Genomic DNA, 26,850 nt, shown 5'->3' on the forward strand with positions numbered 1-26,850 from the left:
TACTTATAGCCAACAACTCAGTGAGGCAGGTCATCATCATGTCTACTTTACAGATGAAGCAGAACATGCTCAAAAAGGTGATGTGGCTAGTGAGGGGCAGAGCCAGGATTTGAACTCGGGTATGCCGATCTGACTCCAGTGCTGACGTTCTCCATAGCTACAGTGTTTACATGGCAACTGGGCTTCCCTTGTGTCTCAGCTGGTAGAGAATCCGCCTGCAATGTGGGAGACCTAGGTTCAATTCCTGGGCTGGGAAGATCCCCTGGAGATGGGAAAAGCTACCCAGTCCAGTATTCTGCCCTGGAGAATTCCATGGACTGTATAGCCCATGGGATCACAAAGAGTCTGATATGACTGAGTGACTTTCACTTTCATACATGGCTGCTACAAAGTGTCCAGAAGAGGGAAGACACTTTGTTAATGTATCAACCAGACACCACTAACAAAAGGCACCTGAAAAATGACTCCTGAATGGAACAGAAAATACTAAGAAGTATCTCTGGGAAGACTAAACAAGTCCACAAAACCCAGATGCTGAAGTTTGAAGTAATCTGTGGGCCAGGGTTTTCCAGCCCACTGCCCCTGGTCAGGGCGAAGTGCCCTAGTCACTATCAGTAATTCATGGAGGCGGCTGTGTTCCTCACTCCTGCTTGGGGGTGGGCAGGAGCGGGTCAGGCTGTGCTTTCCTTTGGGTGTCAGATCTGCCCCCAGGTGATCTGAAAACTGTGTCTCCCATGCTCACCCTGCCCCCATGCCCCCAGCCTGTTATCAGAATCACTACTGTATAGTTTAAGTCCTTGCTGATGGGGAGGAAACTGCTGCTTCAGAAACTGCCAGCAAGTGAGGATGTAAGATTAAGAAAAGTGTTGATGCTCGGCCTAGGATGAGAATGGAAGCGGAAACAGAGATAAGGGCTACAGTCAGGCTTGGAAGAACGACCACTTTAAAGTATTAAAACCTGTGTCCCACATTAAGTCAGCACGGAAAATGATATCCTTCCCAAAGCTTATGACTTCCCTCCCCGCCGCCCTTGGAGATGCGATGACTCTCTGAAACTTTGTGCTTTTTAATTCCATCAAGGGGACTCAGCTCCCTTTTGGCATCTGGGTCGATACAGAAAGAATAAGATGGCATCCCACAGATAAATTCCTCCTGGGGCCTTCTCTCGGCCACCACACATGCACCGGAAATAAGGGTGGCTCCTGCTCACCCTGCAGTCACTGCCCGCAGACCAAACCTCATCCCGCTGCTCTGTGAACGCAGGGGTAGGGCTGCACACTGACCTTCAAGCGCATTTTCAGGCTTTTATCTGACATCAAGTGGACGCAGCGCTCCATCACGTCCGTGGCTATTTGGATCTGCACTGGCAGTGGTGGCTCCACGTGGGGACCGGTGTCATCCCCCTCCACTTCGGGAGGGTCTGACTGCTCCTCTGGAAAAAATGGATACCTGGGGGCAGTGTTTCCTGAGAGATGCCGCACCTCAACTTAACCTCCCAATCTCAGATCTGGAGTAAGATTTTAGAGGGAAAATGTCGAGGAACTGATCCCAAGAAAACCATGTAAAAAAGGTGGGTCAAGCTCTGAGTCAAGATATTCACCAAAATACTACCTCTAACAGCTAGGGAAACCCTCCATGTCCACTGTAGGGGGATGGTTATATAAACCATGGTATGATCCATAAAATGAACGGCATGTTATGAAGGCCTGAAAATTTGTGTTTATCAAGGGCTTTAAGGACAAGGGAAAATGCTTATGAAATAACATTGTGTTAAAAAGAGAAAAGCAGGATACAAAATTGCATACACAGTGTGAGTACTATTATATAAAGTTTTATATAAAGACAGGAGGAAGTACAAAATATTAACAGAGATGGGGTCACAAGATAAGGATTTTTATTTTTTCCCTACACCATTAGCCTTTTCTAAGTTGCCATTCATAAATATTTAAAATAAAAACATAAGAGGGCAAGGTTCTAATTGGGAGCCCTGAGGCTGGGCAGTTCCCTGGTGGGCCTCTGGCCCTTTATTCTCTTTCCTCTCCTTTTGACTAAGGGGGTACGTGTCTGTCTTCTCTACCAGCCTGGAAGCTCTTTGGAGGGCCAAGATCAAGCCTTGTACCTCCTGGTATGAGGGATAACACCAGGGCAGCTTGATGCAACATACAGTGATGGGGTTTGGTCAGAGGACTAGTCTTGCCTCCTCATCCTACGAGCAGCTCCTCTCACCCCATGTTACCTCACCTGACAAAAATGGGGATAAAGCATTGGCTTGTTGAGAGAATTAAATGAGATGAATGTCACCAGTTATTTGCTTTCACCGCCTGGAGTGCTACATTGCATGAGATAAGTGTAAGTTTGTAAATTAAAACAAAAAACACTTGAGAAGCGTGAAACCCAGGCCAAAACGCCTTCCCTGAAATTCTTCCTCCCTCTGCTTATAGCCTCTAGCCTCCTCCCCGATCCTCAGTATCAGCTGTGCTCATTTACACGGAGTTGAGCATTGCTCCCCTAACTTTCTTCCATTTCAGTTTCCTCTGCTGGAAAAACAGAATCTTAAGAGTCCATATCTGTCTCTAACAATGCTGAAAAGATAAAGGAAAATGTGTTTATAGGATGCTTGGATTTCCTGGTGAAAGAGGCTTCAGATACCCAAGGTGCGTTTATAGCTAAAACAAAAAAACCCATGTCAAACCACTATCAATCTAAACATTCCTTATAATGCCAAGTGTGTGGTGTGTACTTGATGAATGATAACGATAAGAACAACAAGGCTGTGCTCTGCTTCTAGAGGAGGACTGGTTGTTTGAAATTCACCTACTGTGGAATGCTATTTGAGAGCTGCAGATTCTTGCTATTGGAAGAAAAATTTGATTCATTCATTCCGCTCCTGGCAAACATCAACTAGAACCAGAAGCTCCTAATCATGAAAGAATGGATTCAGGGACGATGCTAGAATTTCAAACAGGAATGGGCGATCTGGATTACCAGGGATCAAGATGCCTCTCCTTCATGGTTTCTAGGCTTGGTTAAGGGGTGCAGTTTACAAGGATTGGGTTGGCTCCAGAAACAAAATGGAGAAGAAAAAGCTGGATGGATTTCTGATTAGAAAATTCTGTTTCTGGAGAGAAAAACAACTCAGCTCTGCATAAATTGTTCTTGGTTGTGACGCTCCCCTGCTATTTAGAAGGAATCTGTTGTAGTTTGCTGCATTGAACTACTATTTCCTGTTATCCTGAAAAAGTATTGGCTTCAGTTCACCAGAGCCTCAGAGTAGAGACTGCCAAAAAAAAAAGAGAGAGAAATATGCTCAACTCCAACCTAACAAACTAATTTGGGACTCAGTTCGATTTAGGATAGTTCTGAGACCACCAAGCTCATTATGACTTGGCATTTTATGTTTGCAGAGGAGATTCTAATAATTTATTAATCCTTCCGTGACCTGAAGCTCCAGATTGAGCTTGTGAATAAAACAACAGGCCAAAGCTTCAATTAGCCTAAACTCCCTTCTTTATCATATCAGTTGGTAAGAAAAACACTGGAATCTCCTCCTACCAATAAATAAAATAAATGGACAAAGCGTATGAAAAGATAATGGGCATAAGAAAAAAAAAAAACTGTTAGGAAAGATGCATGCAGAAAGATGTTTGACCTTTCTAGTGATCCAAGACATGCAAAGTGAAATAATCAGAACCAGTTTGATTCAGCGAGGAGTAAAACTGGTGATAGTCGTTGTTGGCAAGGCCGTGGTGAAACCAGTATTAATCCTGTACTGCTAAGGGGAAGGCGTAAATTGACACAACCTTTCTGGAAGGCAATTTGGCAGGCGTAAAATAATGTTCATATCCTTGACCTAGAAATCCCACTTCTGGGATTTATAAAGAAATATGCAAAAGGAAGGAAAAGGTCACATGCGCAGAATCATACACTGAAGCACTGTTTATCAGAGTGAAAAGCTAGAAGCAACCTAAACTTCCCACAGGGGAATGGATGCTTAGGAGCAGCTATTAAAACATTAATTATGAAAACTCCATAGCAACATGAAGAGCTCCTTCTTATATAACTAAATGCAAAAGGGGTATCATACATTTCAACTGTGGCTGCAATCAAATAAAAACAGGCCTGCAACAGAAAAGGATGGAAAAAAGACAGCACACAAAGTGAGGATGCCTACGTCAGCATGGTGGGCTTATGAATGACACTTCTTATTTCCAAACTGTCTATAACGATGTTTCATTTTTTTACAATAATCTACTTCAAAAAGAAAACAAACAAACAAACAAAACAGTTGAAGCCAAAATAAATGATAGTTACCGTCTTCATTATCAAGATCTGAGACATTCCCAGCTGCCACATCCTTTTCCTTGAGGTAGTTCAGCACGAACTGCTCGATGTCTTCAGCTGTGGTGGGGTTCTCAAGGCCTTTCTCAAGACTTGCTGGTCTCTGGCTCAAAGGACTTCCCTCTTCCCCTACGCTTTGCTCCTGGAGTTGCCCGAGATGACCCGCGTCTGGGAACCACTGAACTGTAAATAAAGTGTTATAACGATCACCTTGGTCATTGACGATAGGCATTAGTACCTTCTAACTAGAATAAGCTCTTTGCTATGGCCCGTGTGGCCACCACAGGATCCAGTCTCTACCTCTCTCCAATCTTCTCTTCTAACCACTCCTGGCTGCCTGTTCACTGACCGTCTTCTGGTTCCTCCAGTCTGTCAGATGTCCTCCCGCCTGTGAACTTCCGCACATGCTGTTCTCATTGTCTGGAATACTTTCACCCCTATGTCACATCTGGTTAATTCCAACTCACTTTTAGTATCTTAATACAAATACACCTCACCCAGTAAAGCCATCCCTTGACTCCCGTACCCCATCCCAACTTCAGTCTCTTGTATGCTATATTAGATATGTTCTTTTCACGTCTAATGTTCTTTCATTTCAACTCATCAGCATCTGCAGTTACTGTATTTACTTTGTATGTCTTGTTTAGTGCCTGAATCTCCCATTAGACATTGTGCTCCAGTGATTACCCCTGCAAAGTCAGTCTGCCCAGCATGGAGTGGATGCTCAAAACACACGCTGAATGAATAAATACGCTAGACTGAAGGACAGCTACAAGAGACAAAATTCTGAGTGCAGACTACATTGCTCATCAGCACAAGAGAGGTTCAGCAGAGCCTTGAGAACTAACAAGGCTCACACAGGTATTTGATACAAAATGCTTCAGAAGGCTGGCATTTTCTCTCCAAAGCTTTTCCTTCTTCAGTGATCCTCTAATACTTCTGATGTGTCACCACGGAATAAGCTTCAAACAGTACCGAATCTGGTTTTCAAACTGTGCCTTGAGGAGCCCTAGGGCTCTGCAGAAACGTCTCAGGGTCACAAGAGGAAGGGCACCCACAGACAGCAGGTTAAAGGGTGGGAACAGGGTTTCTACACTTTCTGTGGCCAGCACTGCTCTAGTTTTAACTCTTTTTATATATTGGGGTCCCCCAGGGCTTCAGTTCAAAATGGCAGTTAATACTTAAAGAACAAAACAATAAGAAAGCCCTGTAGCCTGAATTTTTGTCCTCCTTTTGCAGACAGCAGGGGAAAGTCTCTGATAACCTTTGGCACCTGCTAATCTCCTTTCTGCTTCCCTGGTGGCTCAGCGGTAAAGAATCCACCTGCCAAAGGAGGAGACGTGGGTTCAATCCCTGGGTCAGGAAGATTCCCTGGAGAAGGAAATGGCAACCCACTCCAGTATTCTTGCCTGGGACATTCCATGGACAGAGGAGCCTAGCAGGTTGCAGTCCATGGGGTCACAAAGAGTCAGACACAACTTAGCAACTAAGACAACAGCAGCAACAATCTCCTTTCTATCAAGGAGTATCTGCAAAGAGTCACAGCAGTAGCAGATGGGCTATGCCTGGGCCAGGCAACTGGGAGTGGCAGAGAGCGAATGCTGGACATGAGAACCCCTGGTTCAGTATTTGAAGGTTCCTACATGAAGGGATCGATTATGCCAGTGCTTCACTGCCCAGACATAAACCTGTCCTTATTGTACTCTGAGGGACTGCAGTCCCAATGGGTTAAAGCCAGTACCCAGCATTTACACTGCTGAAAGCAGACACGCTGCGAAGATTATTTTCTAGATTTAAGGCTACTGCCAGACATTAAAAAGTCTTTGCTCACAAATGGCTTTTAAACATATGAAAAGAAGCTCAACCTCACTCTTAATGCAAATTAAACTATAATAAGGTGCAATTTTTCTCCTACTGGATTAGCAAAGATCAAAAAGCTAAGGTAATATACAGGGTGGGTGGGGGGTGGCAAAATTGCTGCTCTCTTATACTGCTGATCGAAGTTTAAATTGGTGTAACCTCTTTACAGAGCAATTTGAAACTGTATCTCTCTATCAAAGACTCAAATGTAACACTCTCTAAGCCAGCAATTGTCTTAGGAATTTACCCTATAGATACACTTAGACATGTTCAAAATGACCTACAAAGATACTCACTGCAGCATTTTTTTGGGGGAGCAAAAAGATCAGAACAAACAAAATGTCCACCAAGAAAGGACTGCTTAAACCATGGTGCAGCCATGCAACAGAACACTATGCGGCCATCAAAACAATACAGCAGCTCCGTGTGTGCATGTGGCACGTTCTTCGGGGGCCAAGGTGTGTGGCATGGATGCTTCCTCATTTTTCAAAGAGACTCAATTTTTTGTTGTTGTTGCTGTTACAAATAATCAGCCAACCAGTAGCTGGTGCTAAGCAGTAATTTAACTGACAGTTCTTGCCTTCACTATGGAACCTTACGGCTTTTTAGTCAATGAGTGTGAAACGCTGTGCTTATAGTAACTCGGTTTCCTAAAAGGCATACCGGGTTCTTTTAAAACCTTTCGGAAGTTCCCTGAGACCACACTTCCACTTCTGTCTTAAGAGAATGTGACCATCAATTAGAAGAAAGAAAGCCAGCAGACAGTGCTACTTTGCTTCATGCAGGGCTGATCCCCACATGTGCGTTCCCCACAGAACTGCTTACCATCCAAAATGCAAGTGTTGTCTGGGTTATTTTGAAACTTCTGGAATAGCTATCCCCACTTTGGCAGCTTTTCCTAGGATGTTATCAAGTCAAGCTTTTGCCATCCTCATTATCCTTTCTACAATTTAAGGAAAGGGTGCTATACAGGATCCCTCCTTTAGAAATGATCAAAGACACTGGCAATCCAAGGCAATTCCATTTTCAAGGCCCAAAATGAGATATCTCCTGAGAGAATATATATATATAAGTAATTCCATAGACAGAGGAGCCTGGCAGGTTACAGTCCATGAGGTTGCAAAGATTCAGACGTGACTGAGTGACTAACACACTTTGGCCTTTCTCCATGGCTAAAGCAGATAAAGAATCCATCAGCAGTGCAGGAAATACAGGAAGAAGAGGTTTCGATCCCTGGGTCCAAAAGATCGCCTAGAGGAGAAAATGGTGACCCATTCCAATATTCTTGCCTGAATAATCCCATGGACAGAGGAGCATGGTGGGCTACAGTCCAAAGGGTCACAAAGAGTTCGACACAACTGAGCAGGCACAACTACAATGAGTGTGTGTATGCTGCACAGCATGTGAGATCTTAGTTCTTCAACCAGGGATCAAACCCGAAACCCCTGCACTGGATGCATGGAGTCTTAACTGCTGGACTCTCAGGGAAGTCCCTGAGGATATTTTTAATAGGCTTTTTCTTAATATATTTTTTAAAACTCAAATTAAGACATAGTAGAGTTCTCCAATGGTACCCCACTCCAGTACTCTTGCCTGGAAAATCCCATGGATGGAGGAGCCTGGTGGGCTGCAGTCCATGGGGTCGAAAAGAGTCGGACACGACTGAGCGACTTCACTTTCACGTTTCAGTTTCATGCTTTGGAGAAGGAAATGGCAACCCACTCCAGTATTCTTGCCTGCAGAATCCCAGGGACGGGGGAGCCTAGTGGGCTGCCGTCTATGGGGTTGCACAGAGTCGGACACGACTGAAGCGACTTAGCAGCAGCAGCAGCAGCAGCAGCAGAGTTCTCCAAAGCACTACGGGCAGGAGTCTAGGCCCTGGAATATTTGGGCCATGGAAGCCATTCATAATCTAAAATCTATAAACAGTCAGCAAGTGTTAGCTGCACTTCCACAAGGGCAGGGACCACCAGGTTCTCCTTGGTCATGGCTGCTATCCCAGTGACTAGCCCAGGACACAGGCTTCTTCGTGGTTGCAAAATATAACCCCTACTCCTTCCTTTGGTCTACAAGGCCTGTGGGATTCACATTTACCCACCCTTTCAATTTCATCTGGTGTCACTCTCTCCACAGTGACCCCTCTCCCATTCTCCAAAGACCCCAAGCCCTTTCTTCCCTCCAGGCCTTTGCATCTGCTATTTGCTTGGCCTGAATATTCTTTAAAACCCTGAAAAGGACATGAAAGCTCCATGATGAGCCCTTCTCAAACTTTGGGTCATAGCTATAATGTCCCTTCTTCTGAGAAGCCCTTCCTGACCACTCTGCTACTGTTCCTGTTACCCTCTCACAGGAGCAGGAAAGCTCCTTGAGTTTATCTGTCTTGTTCACTGCTGTACCCTGATTTAGCACAGTGTCTGACATCTAACAGGCACTCTTTATTTAATGAATGAATCACAGAACATTTACATTGCATGTTCATGAATGAACACTGGAAGCGGGATCAGCTACAGGGCAGAAGACTGTCCCTGTTCAGTCATCTTCCTTGACAAACTTTTCTTAAGTGGTCTTGGCTTTGTCAGCTGATAGAATGAGGTCAGTGACCTTTCCACCTACTTTGGCAGCTACTAGCGGTACTGAAATAAATACTGGATGTATGTTCTCTGGATAAAAGGAGCTCATGTATATAGCTCGTTTTTTAGTTTTTTATTTTTTCATGCAAAGATGGACTATCCAGTGGAGGGCTCTTTTTCTTAAGAGTCCAAAACTTTGCCATTGCCAATGGTGGCTAATACCTCCAACAGACACCCAACGAGGTGAAAAGGAAGGAGAGAAATTCAAACCAACTCATACAATTAAAAGGTTAAAGTTTCTAGGCCTGCTCTGACGTGGCCGTCGCTGGCTATGTGTGGCTATTTAAATAAAAATACTTCAGTCCCTCAGGTGCACTTGCTGCATGTGGTTAGTGTACTGGACAGAACAGATATAGAACATTTCCACCATCACAGAAAGTTCTGTTGGACAGTACTGTTCTGGATTATCTGTGGACTGAATAATTCATGCTAGTTCTGTTCTCCATTAGCAAAGATACTGCTAACTCTAAATACTGTCAGAAAAAGTCTGGTATATTGAAGAGAAAAAAGTCATAAATCCTGACTTTCCTCCTTATTAACTGTGTGACCTCGGCTAAGTAGGAGCTCACTGAGCTTTAGTTCTCCTTCTCTGTAAAATAAAAATAACGTTTATATTTAAAGTGTGCAGGGTTTTATGTCCCTGGGATGGAGCAGGGGCATTGAGCCTGTTGGGATGGAAGAGACTGTTATAAGCATAAGAACATAAGCAATGGAACCCTAGCATAACATGTGGGACCAGATAAACAACTATACAAATAATGAAACAATGTCCTCCATAGCATAACCACAAATAAACAAACAAACAAAAACAAGATGCAACAAACAAGGATACTAGTCCTTCCCTCCCATCAGCATTAAAAAGGGCTCTCAATTTACCTAACGCTGCCATCAGGGTGTGCAGGACACTGACAAAAGTTGCAGCTTTCTTATCATAAAATTGGTCCAGGGTGGCCAAGACATCTTGAACCACGTCTGCCACCAAAGGAAGCAGGCTCGAGTCCGAGTTCTGCAGCATGACTTCCAGGACCTTCGGGGTGTGGGGGTGCAGAGAGAGATGACGCAAGTTTAAAGAGATCCCGTTCACCAAATAGTCGGAATTCTCATTGATCAGGTGCTGCAGGGAGTCGTAGCCACAAGCCTGGCAGATGTCTGTCATGGTGCCGATGGCCGCCTGACTGATGAGCAGGGTTTGGTCCCCAGCCTTCTCCAGTACTGGATATAGGGCTGACATCAAGAGCAAACGGAAGTCCTTCCCTAGTGCGTGTGCGAAGTGGCCTATCCCTTCCAACTGGATGCATATCTGCCAGATGTTGCTGTTCATGGAGCAGACCGTGGGACTTGGCTTTGAGAATTCAGGGAAAGAGGTAGGTGGGCAGGAGTGTGGACCAGAAGCGAGGGCCTGAAGGCCCGTCCACCTCATCGTCGGCTCCTCTCCCGCTTCTTCAGCTTCCACACAAGTGACCAAATACCAGTTTTCTTGGCTCGTGTACACTTCCAGTATGGAGGTCACAATCTCCCTCAGCTCCTGCGGGTCAGCTGGAGTGTGTTTTTCATGGAGATTCTCCACCCCCAGCCCAGCAGCTCCCACGACTAGCTCATTCAGGATCATGGCGGCCTGCTTCCGGTACACCATGGACTCGTGGTACAGTTCCATAAAGTGATCCACAAGCAAGTAGAGGTTCCCATAGAAGCCAAGCAGCTGACAAACCTGCCTCAAGAGCAGAAAAACCCTCTCGTCGGTGAAGAAGCGGAAATATCTCCTCTGCATTTGAGCCCAGGGCCTTGCGGCTGGAGCCTCTGAAGAAGCGCTCAGATGTTCAGAGTTCCAGCGCCGCTCTTCAACAATTTTGACGTCGGCCACGTCTAACTCCAGAACTTGGATAAGCGCTTTGGAAAGGCGCTGGAGGTGGGCCACAGAGTTGAGGACGAAGTCCACTTTGGGGCCCAAGAGTTTCAGGTATCCGAGTAACAGGGAGAGAGTGGAGAATCGGCCCTGGTCGTCTTGGGAGCTCATCAGGCGGGGAAGGGACGTGGCCAGGGAGTGCAGGTTTTCTGACAGGATGTCAGCGAAGGCTCTGCTGCCCACTACCACCTTCTCGTCTGCGAAACGCCTCAGGGCTTTATCGCACTGGGCTTGGACGTCAGGACTCTCATCGTTTGTCAGACTCACCAGGGCCTTCAGAAGGGGGCCAGCTGACTCGATCAGTGACCGACTGCACTTTAAGAGAAGGGCCTCGACAAAGTCTATCAGCTCCAGCCTGACCTTCCAGTGTGGGTGGACTGAAATGCACTCTGTTATCTTCTTAATAAGGATGGTCAACTTGTCACCAGTATTTTTTACCCAGCTGGCTTCCCTGTGAACCATCAGTTCTGCTACCCTGCGCTCCACGGCAGACTTTGCCTGGACCTCTGAGACCCTTCCGAGCTGGGCATCGGCCATAATGAAACTCACTGTCTTGTAAAAGACCTTGAGGGAAGACACGACGATGCTGTGCCCCTGTTTGAAGTCTCCTGTGATGACTCTGGTCAGGGTAGTGGAGAGTCCAGGTAAAAAGGAAGCAAACAAATCCCCCAGATGCTTCTGCTGGAGCGCATCCAAGGTGCGGGGATGGTCCGGACAGTCACACTGAAAGAGCAGAACCTGCAGACATGTTAAGGCAGCCATTTTAATTTCCTTGGATTTCTCCTGTTCTGCGAGGCCCAACAGCAGAGATACGGCAAATCCTAAGCGAGGCAGAATGGAGGGCTCATAAAAAGTCAGAAGGATGTCCCCATAAGCTGAGTGCATCAACGTGCCGAGGCCCCGGATCACAGCCAGTTTCAGCTCCTCCGACACAGCCGCGGGTTTCCGGGAGCTGGGCGAATACAAGCAGGCAGAGAGCTCCGAGAAGAGCTCCTGGAGGAGCTCTTGTTCCTTGACGCATGTGGAAGAGAGGACGAAGGTGATGCACTCCACCACGCTCTGGATCAAGCGCTCTCTTTTGGGGCCTGGGGTCTTCAGGGTAAATCGCAAAGGGAAGAGAATGTACTGCTGAAGTTCCTGAAGGGCAGAGTCACTTACGGCTTGTAACTGGGCCTGCAGACGCTCCACGTTCTCCACCGTCTGTGTCTTGGTGAGCTGAACGCAGACCGGACGCAAGACACCAAAGGCCTCCTCCGGGGTATCAAATACCGCCATTGTGCAACAGCCTTCCTCTCACTGAGGAAACATCCTGCAGGCTGGAGGGAAGGAGACTTTTCAGTACAGAAGGCCAAGCTCAGAGCAAATACAAAGTGAACTCGCATTCATCACTCAACAGACGTTCAGCAGGGGCCTACATGCCAGTCACTGCACGAGGTGCTGGGGGAGCAACGGACGGAAAAGAGCCGGTTCCTGGTCTTCGGGAGCCCTCAGTCCAGTGAGGGAAGCAGATATACAGTGACAACACGGTCTATGAAGAATTAGGAGAGACCTGTGCTTACTGTCCTACATGAGCCTGGAAGACCTACGTGTCTTAACACTCAGACAGATAGCCTGGGTTTCACAGGAGGAAAACGCTGAGGCAAGACTCAAGGGAGGAGTAAATAGAAACCTCAGTGGATTTCAATATACGCAGAGGCCCATGAAACACTACCCAAAATAAAATACAGAGTTATTTCCAGCACACTGAAAGGCTCCCTCATTCCCTTTTGCAATCAATTCCCACTTCCCCTACCCATGGGTTCCTCACCCAGAGGTAACCGTTACTCTGACTTTTACCAGTGTGGACTAGTTACACCTGTTCTTATCATAGACAGGTTCTAAGCAGAGGGTGATTGGATCAACTTTACTCACTGAAAAAGACTCCTGGCAGCTAGTAATACAGAAGACTCAGAACTGGGTGGGGCTGAGAGCAACACAAAATGAAAGGGAGCGGCCAGAGAGATGGGAAAACCAGGAGCGCACACGATCACAGAGACCACGGGAGAAGAGAGGCTGGGGCAGGATGGAGAGGTGGACGGCAGGCAGGCAGGGAAAGGAGACAGGTTTATAGGTAATCGAAGGAGCTCAGCAACTTTACACAAGAGAAGCTCTTTTTCTCTACGAGGGGAAATGCAAAGTCATGGGCTGACAGTGAACAAGAAGGAGGGGAAACAGAGGGCTTGAGGAGAGAAATAAAAGTCTCCAATATTCCCTCTGGGGAAAGCAAAGCATGCTGGGAAGACATAAAAGTCTGGTCCCAGGGTACTGAGGATTGAGCTGAAGCTGGAGACCATAAATACATGTGGCTGTAAAAGGCAGGCAATGGATGGAGGCTTAGAGATCACTAGCCTGGTGGTGTCTCTCTCTCTCTCACTCTCTTTATTTGCTGGGGGCTTTTGAACAGATAATGACAAGAAAGTGTCTGCTGGCACTTCCCTGGTGGTCCACGCTGCATTAGGACTCCACGCTCCTAATGCAGGGGACCTGCGATCGATCCCCAGTCAGGGAATTAGATTCCACATGCTGCAAATAAAAATCCTGCATGCCATACTTAAGACCCAAGGCAGCCAAACAAATAATTTTTTTTTTTTATAAAAGTGTCTGTTGCTTCTCCCTCCCATTACAGCTGGCAGGCAAGTGGTGCCTGGTAGGTGTGGGCAAAACCGGCTCAGCCCAGAGAGAGAGCTGGTCCTGGATTTCTCCCCTGGGGTCAGGAAGGGGCTCTGGGGCAACAATTAGGTTCTCATACCCTGTACAGAGTTTGGTCCCCAGAGTTCCACGAGAGGAAGGGCACTGCTGGTCTGTGAGGTTCCTGGTCTCTGCGACCTCTAAGAAGCCAGGGAAGGGAAGAAGCTCAAATCCTCTCTAATCCAGGCTAGCAAAATGCCAGGTATGGATGCCAGAAAGCTAAGTCAAGGACTACCGACGCTCCATCAACACCAGCTCACACACCGATGATCCAGAGGTACTAGTAACTGTAACAACAGAAAGAAAGAAGTTACCACTTAATGGGACACAGAGGTCAGGAGTAGGAAAGGCAGACAGAGCACCCCTGAGGTGGTGAACCTTAGAGTAACAGAACAACTGAAGGAGATACAAGGTTTCCCTGGTAGCTCAGCAGTAAGCAATCTGCTTGCTAATGGAGAAAACACAGGCTCAATCCCTGGGTTGGGAAGACCCACTGAAGAAGAAAAATGGCAACCGACTCCAGTATTCTTGGCTGGGAAATCCCATGGACAGAGGAGCCTGGTGGGCTACAGTCCATGAGGTTGCAAAGAGTCAGACAGGACTTCACTTCAGTTCGGTTCAGTCGCTCAGTTGTGTTCGACTCTTTGCGACCCCATGAATCGCAGCACGCCAGGCCTCCCTGTCCATCACCAACTCCACTTAGCATGACCCAAAGAACAACAAAAGGAGATAGATAAAAATCCAAAAAACAGTAATAAGGAAATTCAATTACAAGACAAAAAGATATCTCTTAGAATTTTAAAAATATGTTTTTCCATACCAAAAAAACTCAACTGATTAAAAAAAAATTTTTAAAGACAGTTAATCGCTGTGATCCTATTAGTGGTTGGCAAGATCAAGTAGAGCTATCTTAAAACTGAGCAGAAATACAAAGAGACAGAAAATGTGAGGCTTGGAGGATGGGAATTCTAGAAGGAGAAAAAAGAACAGATGGAGGAGCTAAAACAAATAAACAACTGAAACACTTCTCTGAGCTGCAAAAGGATTTACCTGGAGATTGAAAAGACTGAAGGATACACACCTAGTCACATTCTGGTAAAATTCCTGTACACTAAAAGATAAAAGGGGGGAAAATCATATATGCCTTCAGGAAGAAACAACAAATAACTTAGAAAAAGACCAGCTTTGGACTTCTCATTTGCAATAGAAGACAGTGGAATAGCATCTACTGACTGCAAATTAAGGATTGTGGCCCCCAAACCCTACTTACAGTAAAGAGATGCACCCATCAGGGTCAAAGAGCCACAGACAAGGATTCAGAGAGGGTAGCACTGCATGTCCTACCAAAGGACTCCATTCAAGCAAGCGACTCAAAACAGACTTAAAATGGGAAGATGAATGAAGAAGGAAACACTGCTTAGTAACTTTCTTATCTTTTAGCATGGAAAACTTCCTTCAAATAGAACAGTTTAAATGGAAGCCCAGCATGTAAAACTGATAAAATCAGTGTCTGGTTAAAGCTGGGTGGAAGGCGATGGCCTGGGGTCCTGCATCTCTCTTATTCATCTCAGGAGTTTCAGGAAGATAACCTGGGGGTCCCAGGAACTACGTTCTCAGATTACATGACGAAAACTGTAACAGAGCTAGTGAAGACACCACAGCCTGTCCCAAACTGAACTCATCTGCTCTTTCTGCTGTATTCCCTTCGTGATTTATGGTCCTCACCTGGGCTAGACACCTTAGACTCTGCATTCTTTCACCTCCCTTTAAAAAAAAAATTATTTTTGGCTGTGCTGGGTCTTCGTTGCTGCCCAAGCTTTTCTAGAGTTGTGGCGAGCAGGGGCCACGCCTCATTGTGGTGGCTGGGCTCTCCCTGCAGTGGCTTCTCTTGTGGTAGAGCACAGGCTTCAGTAGTCGCAGCTCACAGGTTTCAGTAGTTGGGGTGGGAGAGCTCAGTAGTTGCAGCTCCCAGGCTCCAGAGCACAGGCTCAGTAGTTGTGGCGCGCAGGCTTGGTTGCTCTGTGGCACGTGGGATTCTTCTGGACCAGGGACTGAACCTGTGTCTCCTGCGTTGGCAGGTGGATTCTTTACCACAGAGCCACCGAGGAAGCCCTCACCTTTCTCTTAATTCCACTCTTCCCTTAAGCTTCATCAGTTCTACGCCTTCAATATCTTTCAAATCTACTGATGCTTATAATCATCTATTTAACATTGGACTGATCATAATGTTTTTTCTTTGGCAACCCTTGCCTTGTGTGTATGTCCTTCTTGAACCCACATTTCACATTGACATGTAAGTAATTTTTTAAAACAAAAACCTGGATCACTCTTTTCCACGGTTAAAATTCATCACCTGTTCTTTGTAGCCTGCTTAAAGTACAAACGCCTTTGTACCATGGCGTACGGGGCTCTGCACCATCGGGCCCATGCTCATCAACTTCATTTCTTGCTGCTTCGCCCCTTGAAGTGGAAACTGCACCATGTGAAATGACAAAACTTGCAATTCCCTAAGCAGGTGGTGCTGTCATAGTCACCTTTCTCCTTGCACTGTATACACTGCTACTACAGTATTCAGCACGCTGAATTATTTTGTTTGTGCCTGTTTTACCTACTTTAGACTAGGCAACCATACACCTAGAAGCTGCAAGAGCATCTGGCATATGACAAAGCACTCAAAAACATCTGTACAGATTCTCCTTTCAAGTAGCTCCAGTAGAGGATAGCAGGCCAATACACCTGGTGACAACTAGAGAAGCCCAGAGAAATTTTAAAAACCACTTCTTAAATCAAAGTTGGACTGTGAAGCACAGAGTTGGACTGTGAAGAAGGCTGAGCGCCGAAGAATTGATGCTTTTGAACTGTGGTGTTGGAGAAGACTCTTGAGAGTCCCTTGGACTGTAAGGAGATCCAACCAGTCCATTCTGAAGGAGATCAGCCCTGGGATTTCTTTGGAAGGAATGATGCTAAAGCTGAAGCTCCAGTACTTTGGCCACCTCATGCGAAGAGTTGACTCATTGGAAAAGACTCTGATGCTGGGAGGGATTGGGGGCAGGAGGAGAAGGGGACGACAGAGGATGAGATGGCTGGATGGCATCACTGACTCAATGGACGTGAGTCTGGGTGAACCCCAGAAGTTGGTAATGGACAGGGAGGCCTGGTGTGCTTCGATTCATGGGGTCTCAAAGAGTCGGACATGACTGAGCGACTGATCTGATCTGAACTGAAAGCATCAAATAGTTGTAGAAGCAACAAAGACCAGATGGACTAATACTCCAGCGAAGGATGAAAGTCACAGTGAGTCAACAACCAACAGCTGGTTTGTTTGTTTTCCTTTGGTCTATTTGCTGATTCTGGACGTGGCTCAAGCTTATGATGAGGCCTAGGCCGAGGGCTGTCACTGATGAAAAAGCAACGATGATGCTTTTAATGTGGTCATATAGGATTGGGGTCCTATAAGCAAAACCATAGTCTTCAGGAATCTCAAAACACATGACTTCTGAGAGGAGGCTGCTGCTGGGGGACAAATGGCTGATAAATGGCTAACAAAATGAAAGAGATTAACCCACAGATTCAAGAAGCTTAGAAACTCTAAGCTGATAATACAAAGAGAAACACAGAGACACATCATACAGCCAAAAAGCCAGAAATAAAGAGAAAAATCTTAATACAGTGGTAGAAGTGATAGGTATCTTCTCTAAAGAAATGATGAAATCCACAAAACAGAATGACATCTCTAAAGCGATGAAAGAAAGTAACCGCTAACCTTGAATTTTACACTCTACAAAAATATCTTTCAAAATTAAAGGTAAAATGCAAGACAATAATGCACAAAAGGTGCATGGATGGTGTAAAAGGAAATAAGGATATTAAGACACTAGTAGTACCAGCAAGTAGTTGAGCAGTAAAAATGGATAATAAATTCATTGTTGTTCAGTCACTCAGTTGCATCCAACTCTTTGCGACCCCATGGACTGCAGCATGCCAGGCTTCCCTGTCCCTCACCATCTCTTGGAGTTTGCTCAAACTCACGTCCATTGAGTCGATGATGCCATCCAACCATCTCATCCTCTGTCGCCCCCTTCTCCTCCTGCCCTCAATCTTTCCTAGCATGAATCTTTTCCAATGAGTCAGCTCTTCGCATCAGCTGGCCAAAGTATTGGAGCTTCAGCATCAGTCCTTCTGATGAATATTCAAAGCTGATTTCCTTTAGGATTGACTGGTTTGATCTCCTTGATGTCCAAGGGACTCTCAAGAGTCTTCTCTAGCACCACAGTTTGAAAGCGTCAATTGTAGGGGCTCAGCCTTCTTTATGGTCCAACTCTCACAACCATACATGACCACTGGAAAGACCACAGCCTTGATCCATGGAGCCTTGTTCCATGTCTGGTTCTACAGGGAGGGAACACAACGTCACCCATTAGCAGAAAATTGGATTAAAGGTTTACTGAGCAAGGCACTGCCCACCAGAGCGAGACCTAGCTTCCCTTACAGCTAGTCCCTCCCATCAGAAGCTTGCACAAGCCTCTTATCCTTATCCATCAGAGGGCAGACAGAATGAAAATCACAATCACAAAAAACTAACCAAAATGATCACAGGGATCACAGCTTTGTATAATTCAATGAAACTATGAATCATGCCATGCAGGGCCATCCAAGACAGATGGGTTATGGTGGAGAGTTCTGACAGAATGTGGTCCACTGGAGAAGGGAATGACAAACTGCTTCAGCATTCTTGCCTTGAGAACCCCATGAATAGCATGAAAAGGGATAATAAATATTTTTTATTAATCCAAAAGAAGGTGAAAAATGAGAAAAAAAGGAAGCAAAACCAGTGAGTCAAACAGAAGACAAATACTTAATAAGATGGTAGACAGAAGCCCAAAGAAACACTGATTATGTTAATTCTGAATTTCTCTACAGTGGCTCTATTGACATTTTTGAGCTGGATAATTTATTGGTAGAGGACTGGTCTGTGCATTGTCAGATGTTGAGCAGCATCTCTGGCCCCATCCCCAACATGCCAGGAGCACTCCCCTAAGAGTACCAACCAAAATGTCTCCAGCTAGTGCCAAATGTGCTGTGGAGGGTAAAAATCACTCTGGCTGAGAACCACTGGTACAGAGTCAACACAATCCCAACCAAAACACAGTAGCGTTTTTGTAGAAAGTTACAAAATTATTCTAAAATTGATATGGGAATACAAACCACCTATAATAGCTAAGATAATCTTGAAGAAGAGGAATTAAACTGGTAAATTACACTACCTGATTTCAAGATTTACTGTAAAGATATGATAATTAAAGGCAGTGTGTTATTGGCAAAAAGAAAGACAAATTAATGGAGCAAAATACAGTCCAGAAATAACCCCCACACAAAGAGACTTAACCACCTCAACAGAGACTCCCCATGTAGGCTCACATACGTGACAAAGGTGACACTGAAATAAACTGGCAAAGAAGAGGTCTTGATTACATCTCACACTAGATTTAAATGTGAAATGTCAAATAATCAATCTTTCTAAAGAAAAAGGAAATCTTTGTAATGTTGGAGTAGCCAAAGATTTCTTAAACAGGACACAGAAAAGAGCTAACCATAGAAAAAAATTGATAAATTGGATGATGTTAAAATTAAGAACTTTTGTTCATCAAAAGATACCATTAAGAGGGTGAAGACAACCCATAAAGTGAGGAAAGATATCTGACATGTCTGATAACACATCCATATTTATAATAAAGATTTTCTATAAATCATTAAGGAAAAGACAATCCAGCAGAAACATGGAAAAGGACTTGAACAAGCATACCACAATAGAGTATATCCACATGGCCAATAAACATATGAAAAGATATTAACAGATATTAACATCATTAGTTGGAGAAGGCAATGGCACCCCACTCCAGTACTCTTGCCTGGAAAATCCCATGGATGGAGGAGCCTGGTGGGCTGCAGTCCATGGGGTCGTGAAGAGTCGGACACGACTGAGCGACTTCACTTTCACTTTTCACTTTCATGCATTGGAGAAGGAAATGGCAACCCACTCCCGTGTTCTTGCCTGGAGAATCCCAGGGATGGGGGAATCTGGTGGGCTGCCGTCTATGGGGTTGCACAGAGTTACAGCAGCAGCAACATCATTAGTACGGAAAATGCAATATAAAACCACAACAAAACACCATTACACAACAACTAGAAGGGCTAAACTGTAAAAAGGGGGAGAAAAAAGCAAATACTAGGTATTGGCAAGGATATGAAGCAACTAGAACTCTCATTCAGTGCTGGTAAGAGTATAAGTGGTACTACTACTTTGGAAAATACTCAGGCAGTATCTATTATTCTAAAGATAAACATACACACTATGATCTAGTAATTACATTCTTTGATAAATATACCCGACAGAAATGCATACAATAGGTGTGTTCTGGAATACACTATCCAGAATTGCCTCCACATTAAAAACTACTGCACATCTATAGTATAATGGATAAATAGCAGTATATTCTCCCAATGGGATCCTGTACAGATGAAGATTTACCACAATTGGAGATCTTCAAAGAATGGGTTATGGGTTCAGAAATACATAAACCAGCTTTCTGTAAGGAAGAGAGTGTAACAAATGGCTACTTTGGCATGACTATAAAAGGTACTCATATATAACACCTTTATGGGATGGCCATGAAATCACACCTGTGTGACAATATGTCAATTACAGAAGAAACTGTTTAGAGATTTAGCTTAGGTGTCCTAGATTCCACTCCTATAAAATGCAACCCTGATTATTTACAGTGGTACTGCAAAGTCTGATATTTATATAACTTATAGCAAGGGGCATTCTGGCCCAGAAAGTGATACTGGGACGAGGCACTCAGAACAAGCTGATTCTCTGGGTGAGCAGAGAAGACAACCCAGAGTTCAACTGTGGCAGAGAATGACTGAATAAACCAGTTCTCGACTCTAATCTTTTCCAACTTCAGTGGAGCCCTACTGGGTTGTGGAAAGCAGTCCCTGGGGAGGTGCTAGAACAGAACTGCAATCAGTGTTTGAGTGAACTCATTTCCCTGGCAACCTCTCCCCCTCCTCCCCGTCTCTTTCTGCTTTGTCACAGGCATGGGCGATATAAGACCTCTGTGCCATAGTGTACAGGTGCGGAAGACAAATGGGACACTCTGTATAGGATAAGGTGCTATACTTCTGTTGTTGTTGTTTAGTCGCTAAGTCGTGTCCCACTCTTTTACAACCCCATGGACTGTAGCCCACCAGGCTCCTCTGTCCGTAGGATTTCCCACGCAAGAATACAGGAGTGGGTTGCCATTTGCTTCTCCAGGGCATCTTCCGGACTGAAGGATCCAATCCAAGTCTCTTGCCTTGGCAGGCAGATTCTTTACCACTGAGTTAGCAGGGAACCCCCCCTCCACCCCAACCCTCTTACCCTCCTTTATTTTTATTCAAGGCACTTACAACTTTTGGGCTCATTTTACACACGACTATGTTTATCTTCCTGTGCAGAAGATAGGCTTCTGAGGACAAAGATTCAGTCTGTTTGCACTATTCTGAATAGTGCTTCAGACAAAGGCTCTCAAAAATTACTGGCTGAAAGAATAAATGAACCCCTGGCTTGACAGTGAAAAATCTGTGACAAGATAACCTCAATTTGATTCCCAGTTCCGTTGTTTCTTGTGTCCAAGTGACACTGAACAGATTACTCATCCATGTTTAATGTATTCTCATATATCAAATAGTGATACCCATTCCCCATAGGACTGTTGTTAACGATTAAATAAAAGAATGTATGTAAGATGCTTAATACATAGGAACTTGGTGTAAAAGTGCTCACTATATGACCCTGTTACTTAATACAGAAAGATGGCCTAGATTTGGGGCTTCCTGGAAGCTCAGCTGGTAAAGAATCCGCCTGCAATGCAGGAGACCCTGGTTTGATTCCTGGGTTGGGACTATCTGCTGAAGAAGGGACAGGCTACCCACCCCAGAATTCTTGGGCTTTCCTGGTGGCTCAGCTGATAAAGAATCCTCCTGCAATGCGGGAGACCTGGGTTCGATCCCTGGGTTGGGAAGATCTCATGGAGAAGGGAACGGCTACCCACTCCAGTATTCTGGCCTGGAGAATTCCGTGGACTATATAGTCTATGGGGTCAAAAAGAGACGGACACGACTGAGCAACTGGACTCAAAGGCCCTAGGTTATAATTATGACTGGATATTGACTGTGATTTTAGGCTTTTCAGCTTTTTGATATTAATTCACTCAATCAGCTACAAATAAGGTGTTAGGGTAAAAAATATAGGTAGAGTCCCTTCCCTGTAATCTTAGATATGTGATCTTAGGTAGGTCACCTAAACTTTCTCAGCCTCAGTTTCTTCATTTGCCAAATGGGAATACATAATACCATCTCATAGCTTTGTTGCGATGATGAAATGAGTCACTGTGTGAAAACAACGTGTCTAACTCACAGCAGCAGCTCATTATGTTGGCTATGATTATCACCATTCCAGTCTGGAAAAGTAAAAGCAGCTAAGCAAAAAACAGGGCAGTAAGAGCAAAAACAGGCATCAACTATAATAGAACAGGGTCTCCGAAGTGCAATCTGCTTCAACTGGTCGGTTCCACTGTGATCGGGACATTTTAAAATTCTGTTATGTCTACAATAACCTAACTCCCTACCACCAACCCCATTATCAGTTAAAAGAACAAACTGCTCTGCTGATTTGATAACTGAAATTTATAACTTTTTTGAAATAGGAAAAGGGTACAGAGTATTTCTGTTTCTGAAAACAGAGTGTCAAATAGTGTTTCTTAAAGGAGGTTAACGAACCCACTGACTTCCTTATCCACCCACAAAGTTAACATATGGTACTTAAATTTGAGCAACAGTCAAATGGACCCCTCACCCCACCCCCTCAAGAGGGCAGCCTTTAATTCCCCGAAGAGCAGGAAGATACCCTGGAGTAGGAAACGGCAAACCCACTCCAGTATTCTTGCTTGGAAAATCCCATGGATAGAGGAGCCTGGCACGGCAGTCCAAGGGGTTGCAAAGAGTCAAACACTAGTGAGCACGCACGCAGGCACGCACAACTAACAGCACAAAGGTGTGTTTTACAGCGGTGCTGTCACAAACTCAACATCGGAACTAGCCACTACGGGTGGTTCTGGAGGTGGAGTAGGAACCCACCACGTGGGGAGGGGGGCGTCACCTCTAGAGAAAGAAGAGCAAACTCCAAGGTGTGGAGGCAGAAAAAGTGCACGTGCGTGGCTTGGCAGAACCAAAAAAAAGCTTTTTGTGGTGGTAGGTCAGAAAGCAGGAGGAAGAGTGTGGCTGCGGCCTGCCAGGTGAGGGAGAAAGGCCCCGTTCCATTCCCAGGTTATGATCTCTCAGCCTCATCGTCTCCCTGGGATTCCCCTCTAAGGGCTCGAGGTTGTTGGGCTCCCTCCTGCTCGCGCCAGTCTTCCCTTACCTCTTCTTCCAGCCTTTCCCTCAGTCTCCCGCCTCCTCCGCCGCGCCGGAAGTGACGCGTAATTCGCGCACCGCCCAGCGCTAGAAAGGTTCTGCGGGAGCGGGAGAAAGGGTTCCGATGAGACTCACTGCGCCGGCGTGCGGGCGCGAGCGGTCAAAGCGCCTTCCGGAGGCCGTCGAATTGCGCTTTTCTTCCCGGTCTGCCGCTCTCGGACTACTCAAGAGCGAGTTTCAAAGAGGCCTTCAACACTAGGGTGTTTTCTACACTCTGACTCTCGCCCCACGGTGTCCCACCACTTCTGCGCTTGCCCTTTGACCCTGCGCTCGCGGCGGGGTGAGAGGTCGGTGGCCATCTTGTGGCGGCGGTGCGGGTGGCTGTTACTGCGGAGACCCATCCCCTCCCCCGCCGGGCCCCCCGGCCGTCTGTCAGTCCGTAAAGAGTCCCGCAGGCGGGTGGAGTGAGGCCCCGGCCTCGTGCCGTCACTCTTCCCGCCGCACTGGGCGGCCTAGGCCGCTCCCTGCCGGGCCTCACCGCCGCCACCATGTCCTCCTTCTCCGAGTCGGCGCTGGAGAAGAAGCTCTCGGAGCTGAGCAACTCTCAGCAGAGCGTGCAGACCCTCTCCCTGTGGCTCATCCACCACCGCAAGCACGCGGGCCCCATCGTGTCGGTGTGGCATCGCGAGCTCCGCAAAGGTAAACATCCCTTCCGTCCCCCTCCGGTCCTACCCCGGGTAGCCCTCGTCCGCACCCACTCCCGCGGCTCCTGTAGCTGCTTTGCTGAGCCTTGGCTTTCCAGGCCCGGGCCTGTGATCGATTGCGCTTGCTGAGGTTGGAAACAGTGTTATCCTCATTTCTCGGAGAAGGAAACCGAGGCCTCGGAAGGTTTAAGGTGCTTGTCTTAAGTTCCACCGACCGGGGCTCAGGATTCTCAGTTCATCCAGTCGTTTTCCCCCTCCGGCTTTTTCTGACACTAGTGACTATTATTCTCTCGGCCCCGTTGAGCGCCAGGTGGAGGGTACAAGCCCTGGCCTGTTGTGTGCCAGGAGCTGGCTAGGGATTTGAAGTAAGATTGCCCAGATCGAGCCCTGGCTCAGCCACTTTTACTAGCTGAGTGATATCGGGCAAGTTTCTTCTAAGCCTCTGTTTTCTCATCTGTCAAACGAAAATGAGGACAGTTGGCCCTTACAGAGGCTTTATTCTGTGCCAGTTAGTGTGCTAGGACCTTTCGTACATCCTTGTACTCAATGCTCAGCACTGTCCTGGGGAGTGGATATAGTCACTGCCATTACAGAGAAGTTAAGAGGCCACTCCACCTACACCTAGCCTCTCAGGCTCCTCTTCTCATGCAGGTCTCCTTGGTTCTAGATCCTGCTCAGGATCTGGCTGCCATTGATTGAGCTCAACCTGTCATGTACCAGGCACTGGGTTGGGTGCTTGAAAGCCTGTTGGCCCCAGAGGCCAACTGCCTCAAATCTAAGCCCGACTTTGTCATTTACTGAGCCCCGGCAGCTTAACTTCTCTGTTTCTCAGTTTCCTGATCTGTAAAATGAAGATGATGATAAGTGATACTTACGGTGCGTTTGTTCTGTGCCAAGTGCAGTACCCATCTCTTTACACACATGTCATTTTTTAAAATTCCCAGAGTTCTATGAAGTAGGAACTTGGCAGGTGAGAAAAAAGGAGGCTCAAAGGGTGTATGGTGAAGAGTAATCAGCCTAATCCACATGGACGTCTAGCATGGTGTCAGGCACAGTGTAGGCATTGGATGGATACCGTGAGGGGGGATACTGGTGACTCCATGTGTGACACGGTCTTTGCCACAGTTGCTTTCAGGTGAGGAAAGATGGGCACCTACATAGCTGTCTTATGCCCTGGTGAGTTTCAGAGCAAAAAGCTGAGGAAATGAAGCTTAGCGCTGTTTTGGACAGCCTGTGTGTGGTAGACCTTTTATAGCATAGGAGGTAACTTTACATGTGTCCTCTGCTCTCTGTGAGCTCAGGATGTCACCCTGTTATGCAGATGAGAGAACCCATGAGCCTCGGATAACATCAGATTGGCAGACACCAAAATCCAGGATTCTTTGGGGAGACCCAATTCTAGTCCTCTGGCAGAGGCCCTCCCCCCAACCCCCTCCAGATATCACGTGTTGTACCGAGATGTGGGGGGGGGCAGCCCCCTCATCCTTCTAGGTAGTTGGAGAATAGAGCCTGGGGCTCCCAGAACCTCATTCATGGACCCCACTGTGCCACTCAGATCATCTGAGATGTGGGGAGAAAATCTGAATTGCCTCTATAGGATCCTTTCTAGTAGGATCTCAGAGGCATGTCAAAATCCATCTCAAATGTCACTTCTTTTGTGATGCCATCTTGATTCCCCACCTCACCTTATTTGAGTTATTGAGAGTAACAATTTAGAGTTCTTTTGTTTATGAAGCTCCTTAAACCCTAATCTTGTATAATGGAACCTTATGTTGTAAGTAGGTCAGCATTATTATCCCTGTTTTATAGATGAAAAGATAAAGATACGAAGAGATTAAATGCTTTGTTAAAGGTTATCCAGTTGGGACATGAGCTTTCTGTGATGAAAGAAATGTTTTACATTTGCTGTCCAATAAGGTAGCCTCTTGCCATGAGCACTCACAATGTGTGACTAAGGAAGTTTCAAATAAATACAATGGAAAATTCAGTTCCTGAGTTTTGTTACGTACAAAGCAAATATTCATAGCTGCATGTGGCTAGTGGCTACCATATTGGACAATATAGGACTAGAGGCTGGTCTTCCAAGCCTCAGGATACAGTTTTCTAATACCCAAGCTTCCTTCATGAATTGAAAATGCCTCCACACTAAAGTGGAAAAGGATTTTGTGCCCCATCGTTCGATTGACTAGCCCTTTAGGTTCTAGCCCACCCTGAGTCTTTAAAAGTGGACATTTCTGTCTGTAGTCATTTCTTTAAGACACTCACAGATTGTCTTTATGCCTCTAAATATTTATGAGACTTTAAACTTTTTCCTTTTCCTGCTTGGAAATAGAATACTATTTCTATGCCTACTGTTATTTTCTTTCCATTTCCTAGGAATAAGTCTTAATTTATCCCTTTGGACTCTGTTCTAGGTAGAACGACTCCCTTAATTTTTGAAACAATTTGGTGTAAGATACTCTGTGTTGTTGTTATTTAGTTGCAAAGTCGTGTTCAGCTCTTTTGCAACCGCATGGACTGTAGCCGGCCAGGCTCCTCTGTCCATGGGATTTCCCAGGCAGGAATACTGGAGTCATTGGCCATTTCCTTCTCCAGGGAAAATGCTCTTAGATGAACATTTTTCAGTAGTGTTTTGTACCTTAGCCTGAATGCAGGTAAATAAACCTTTTTTAAAAAAGTTAGTTTCCCTAGATGTCTGAACTAGCCAAACAAGTGAAAAATTTTGGACAGCCAGTTACTTAAACTTTGCTCAATAACTGTTTCAACCAATTTGGAATGAGCCTCTGTAGGGAGTGAAAGAATCTGTACTGACATATTGGAAAGACACCTGAACAAGTGAGTTATCACCCAGGGCTGGAGTAGACGGGTGGGTGGGGGTGTGTGTGTGTGTGTGTGTGTTCTGTGTATTATGACTGTATTTTCAAGTATTCTAGGGTTTTGTGGGGGGTTTTTTGTTGTTTTTGTTTGTTTCGGCTGTGGCTTGTGGGATCTTAGTTCCCTGACCAGGGCTAGAACCAGGCCCTAGGCAGTGAGCGCTCAGAATCCTAACCACTGGACCACCAGGGAATTCCGTCTAAGACTTTGTTATATTGCCTTTGCACACATGGTGCTAATGTTGACTATTCAGGACATTGAATGTGGAGGGATGAAGTTTTATCCTAAACAAATTCCCATTGCTTAGTTTGAGGGTGATGAGAATTAATTACATCATAGATGGTGAAAACCTTGGCTC

The 26,850-nt window shown here is 45.8% G+C and overlaps 2 protein-coding genes across 5 annotated transcripts in view; one reads left to right on the forward strand and one right to left on the reverse strand.

Moving 5' to 3' along the window:
* The window catches only part of TTI1 (TELO2 interacting protein 1), a 42,239-nt gene extending 19,220 nt beyond the window's left edge, over positions 1 to 23,019 (reverse strand). Inside the window, exons 1-6 of one of the 4 annotated variants that reach the window (XM_070381714.1) lie at positions 22,922 to 22,964; positions 17,488 to 17,847; positions 13,520 to 13,745; positions 9,705 to 12,047; positions 4,312 to 4,521; positions 1,284 to 1,432 (exon numbers count right to left, since the gene is read on the reverse strand). In XM_070381714.1, the coding sequence (XP_070237815.1) occupies positions 1,284 to 1,432; positions 4,312 to 4,521; positions 9,705 to 12,006 (2,661 nt within the window). In that variant the 5' untranslated portion in view covers positions 12,007 to 12,047; positions 13,520 to 13,745; positions 17,488 to 17,847; positions 22,922 to 22,964. Of the gene's footprint in view, positions 1 to 1,283; positions 1,433 to 4,311; positions 4,522 to 9,704; positions 12,048 to 13,519; positions 13,746 to 17,487; positions 17,848 to 22,921 lie in introns of all 4 variants that reach the window. The other 3 variants (XM_070381715.1, XM_070381716.1, XM_005895996.3) reach the window with 3 other exon arrangements.
* An 84-nt stretch (positions 23,020 to 23,103) lies between these two features.
* The window catches only part of RPRD1B (regulation of nuclear pre-mRNA domain containing 1B), a 57,811-nt gene continuing 54,064 nt past the window's right edge, over positions 23,104 to 26,850 (forward strand). Inside the window, exon 1 of the mRNA XM_005895995.3 lies at positions 23,104 to 23,613. Within this exon, the coding sequence (XP_005896057.1) occupies positions 23,463 to 23,613 (151 nt within the window). The 5' untranslated portion in view covers positions 23,104 to 23,462. The remainder of the gene's footprint in view (positions 23,614 to 26,850) is intronic.

This window comes from Bos mutus, chromosome 13 (assembly GCF_027580195.1).
Source record: "Bos mutus isolate GX-2022 chromosome 13, NWIPB_WYAK_1.1, whole genome shotgun sequence".
Lineage (NCBI taxonomy): Eukaryota > Metazoa > Chordata > Mammalia > Artiodactyla > Bovidae > Bos > Bos mutus.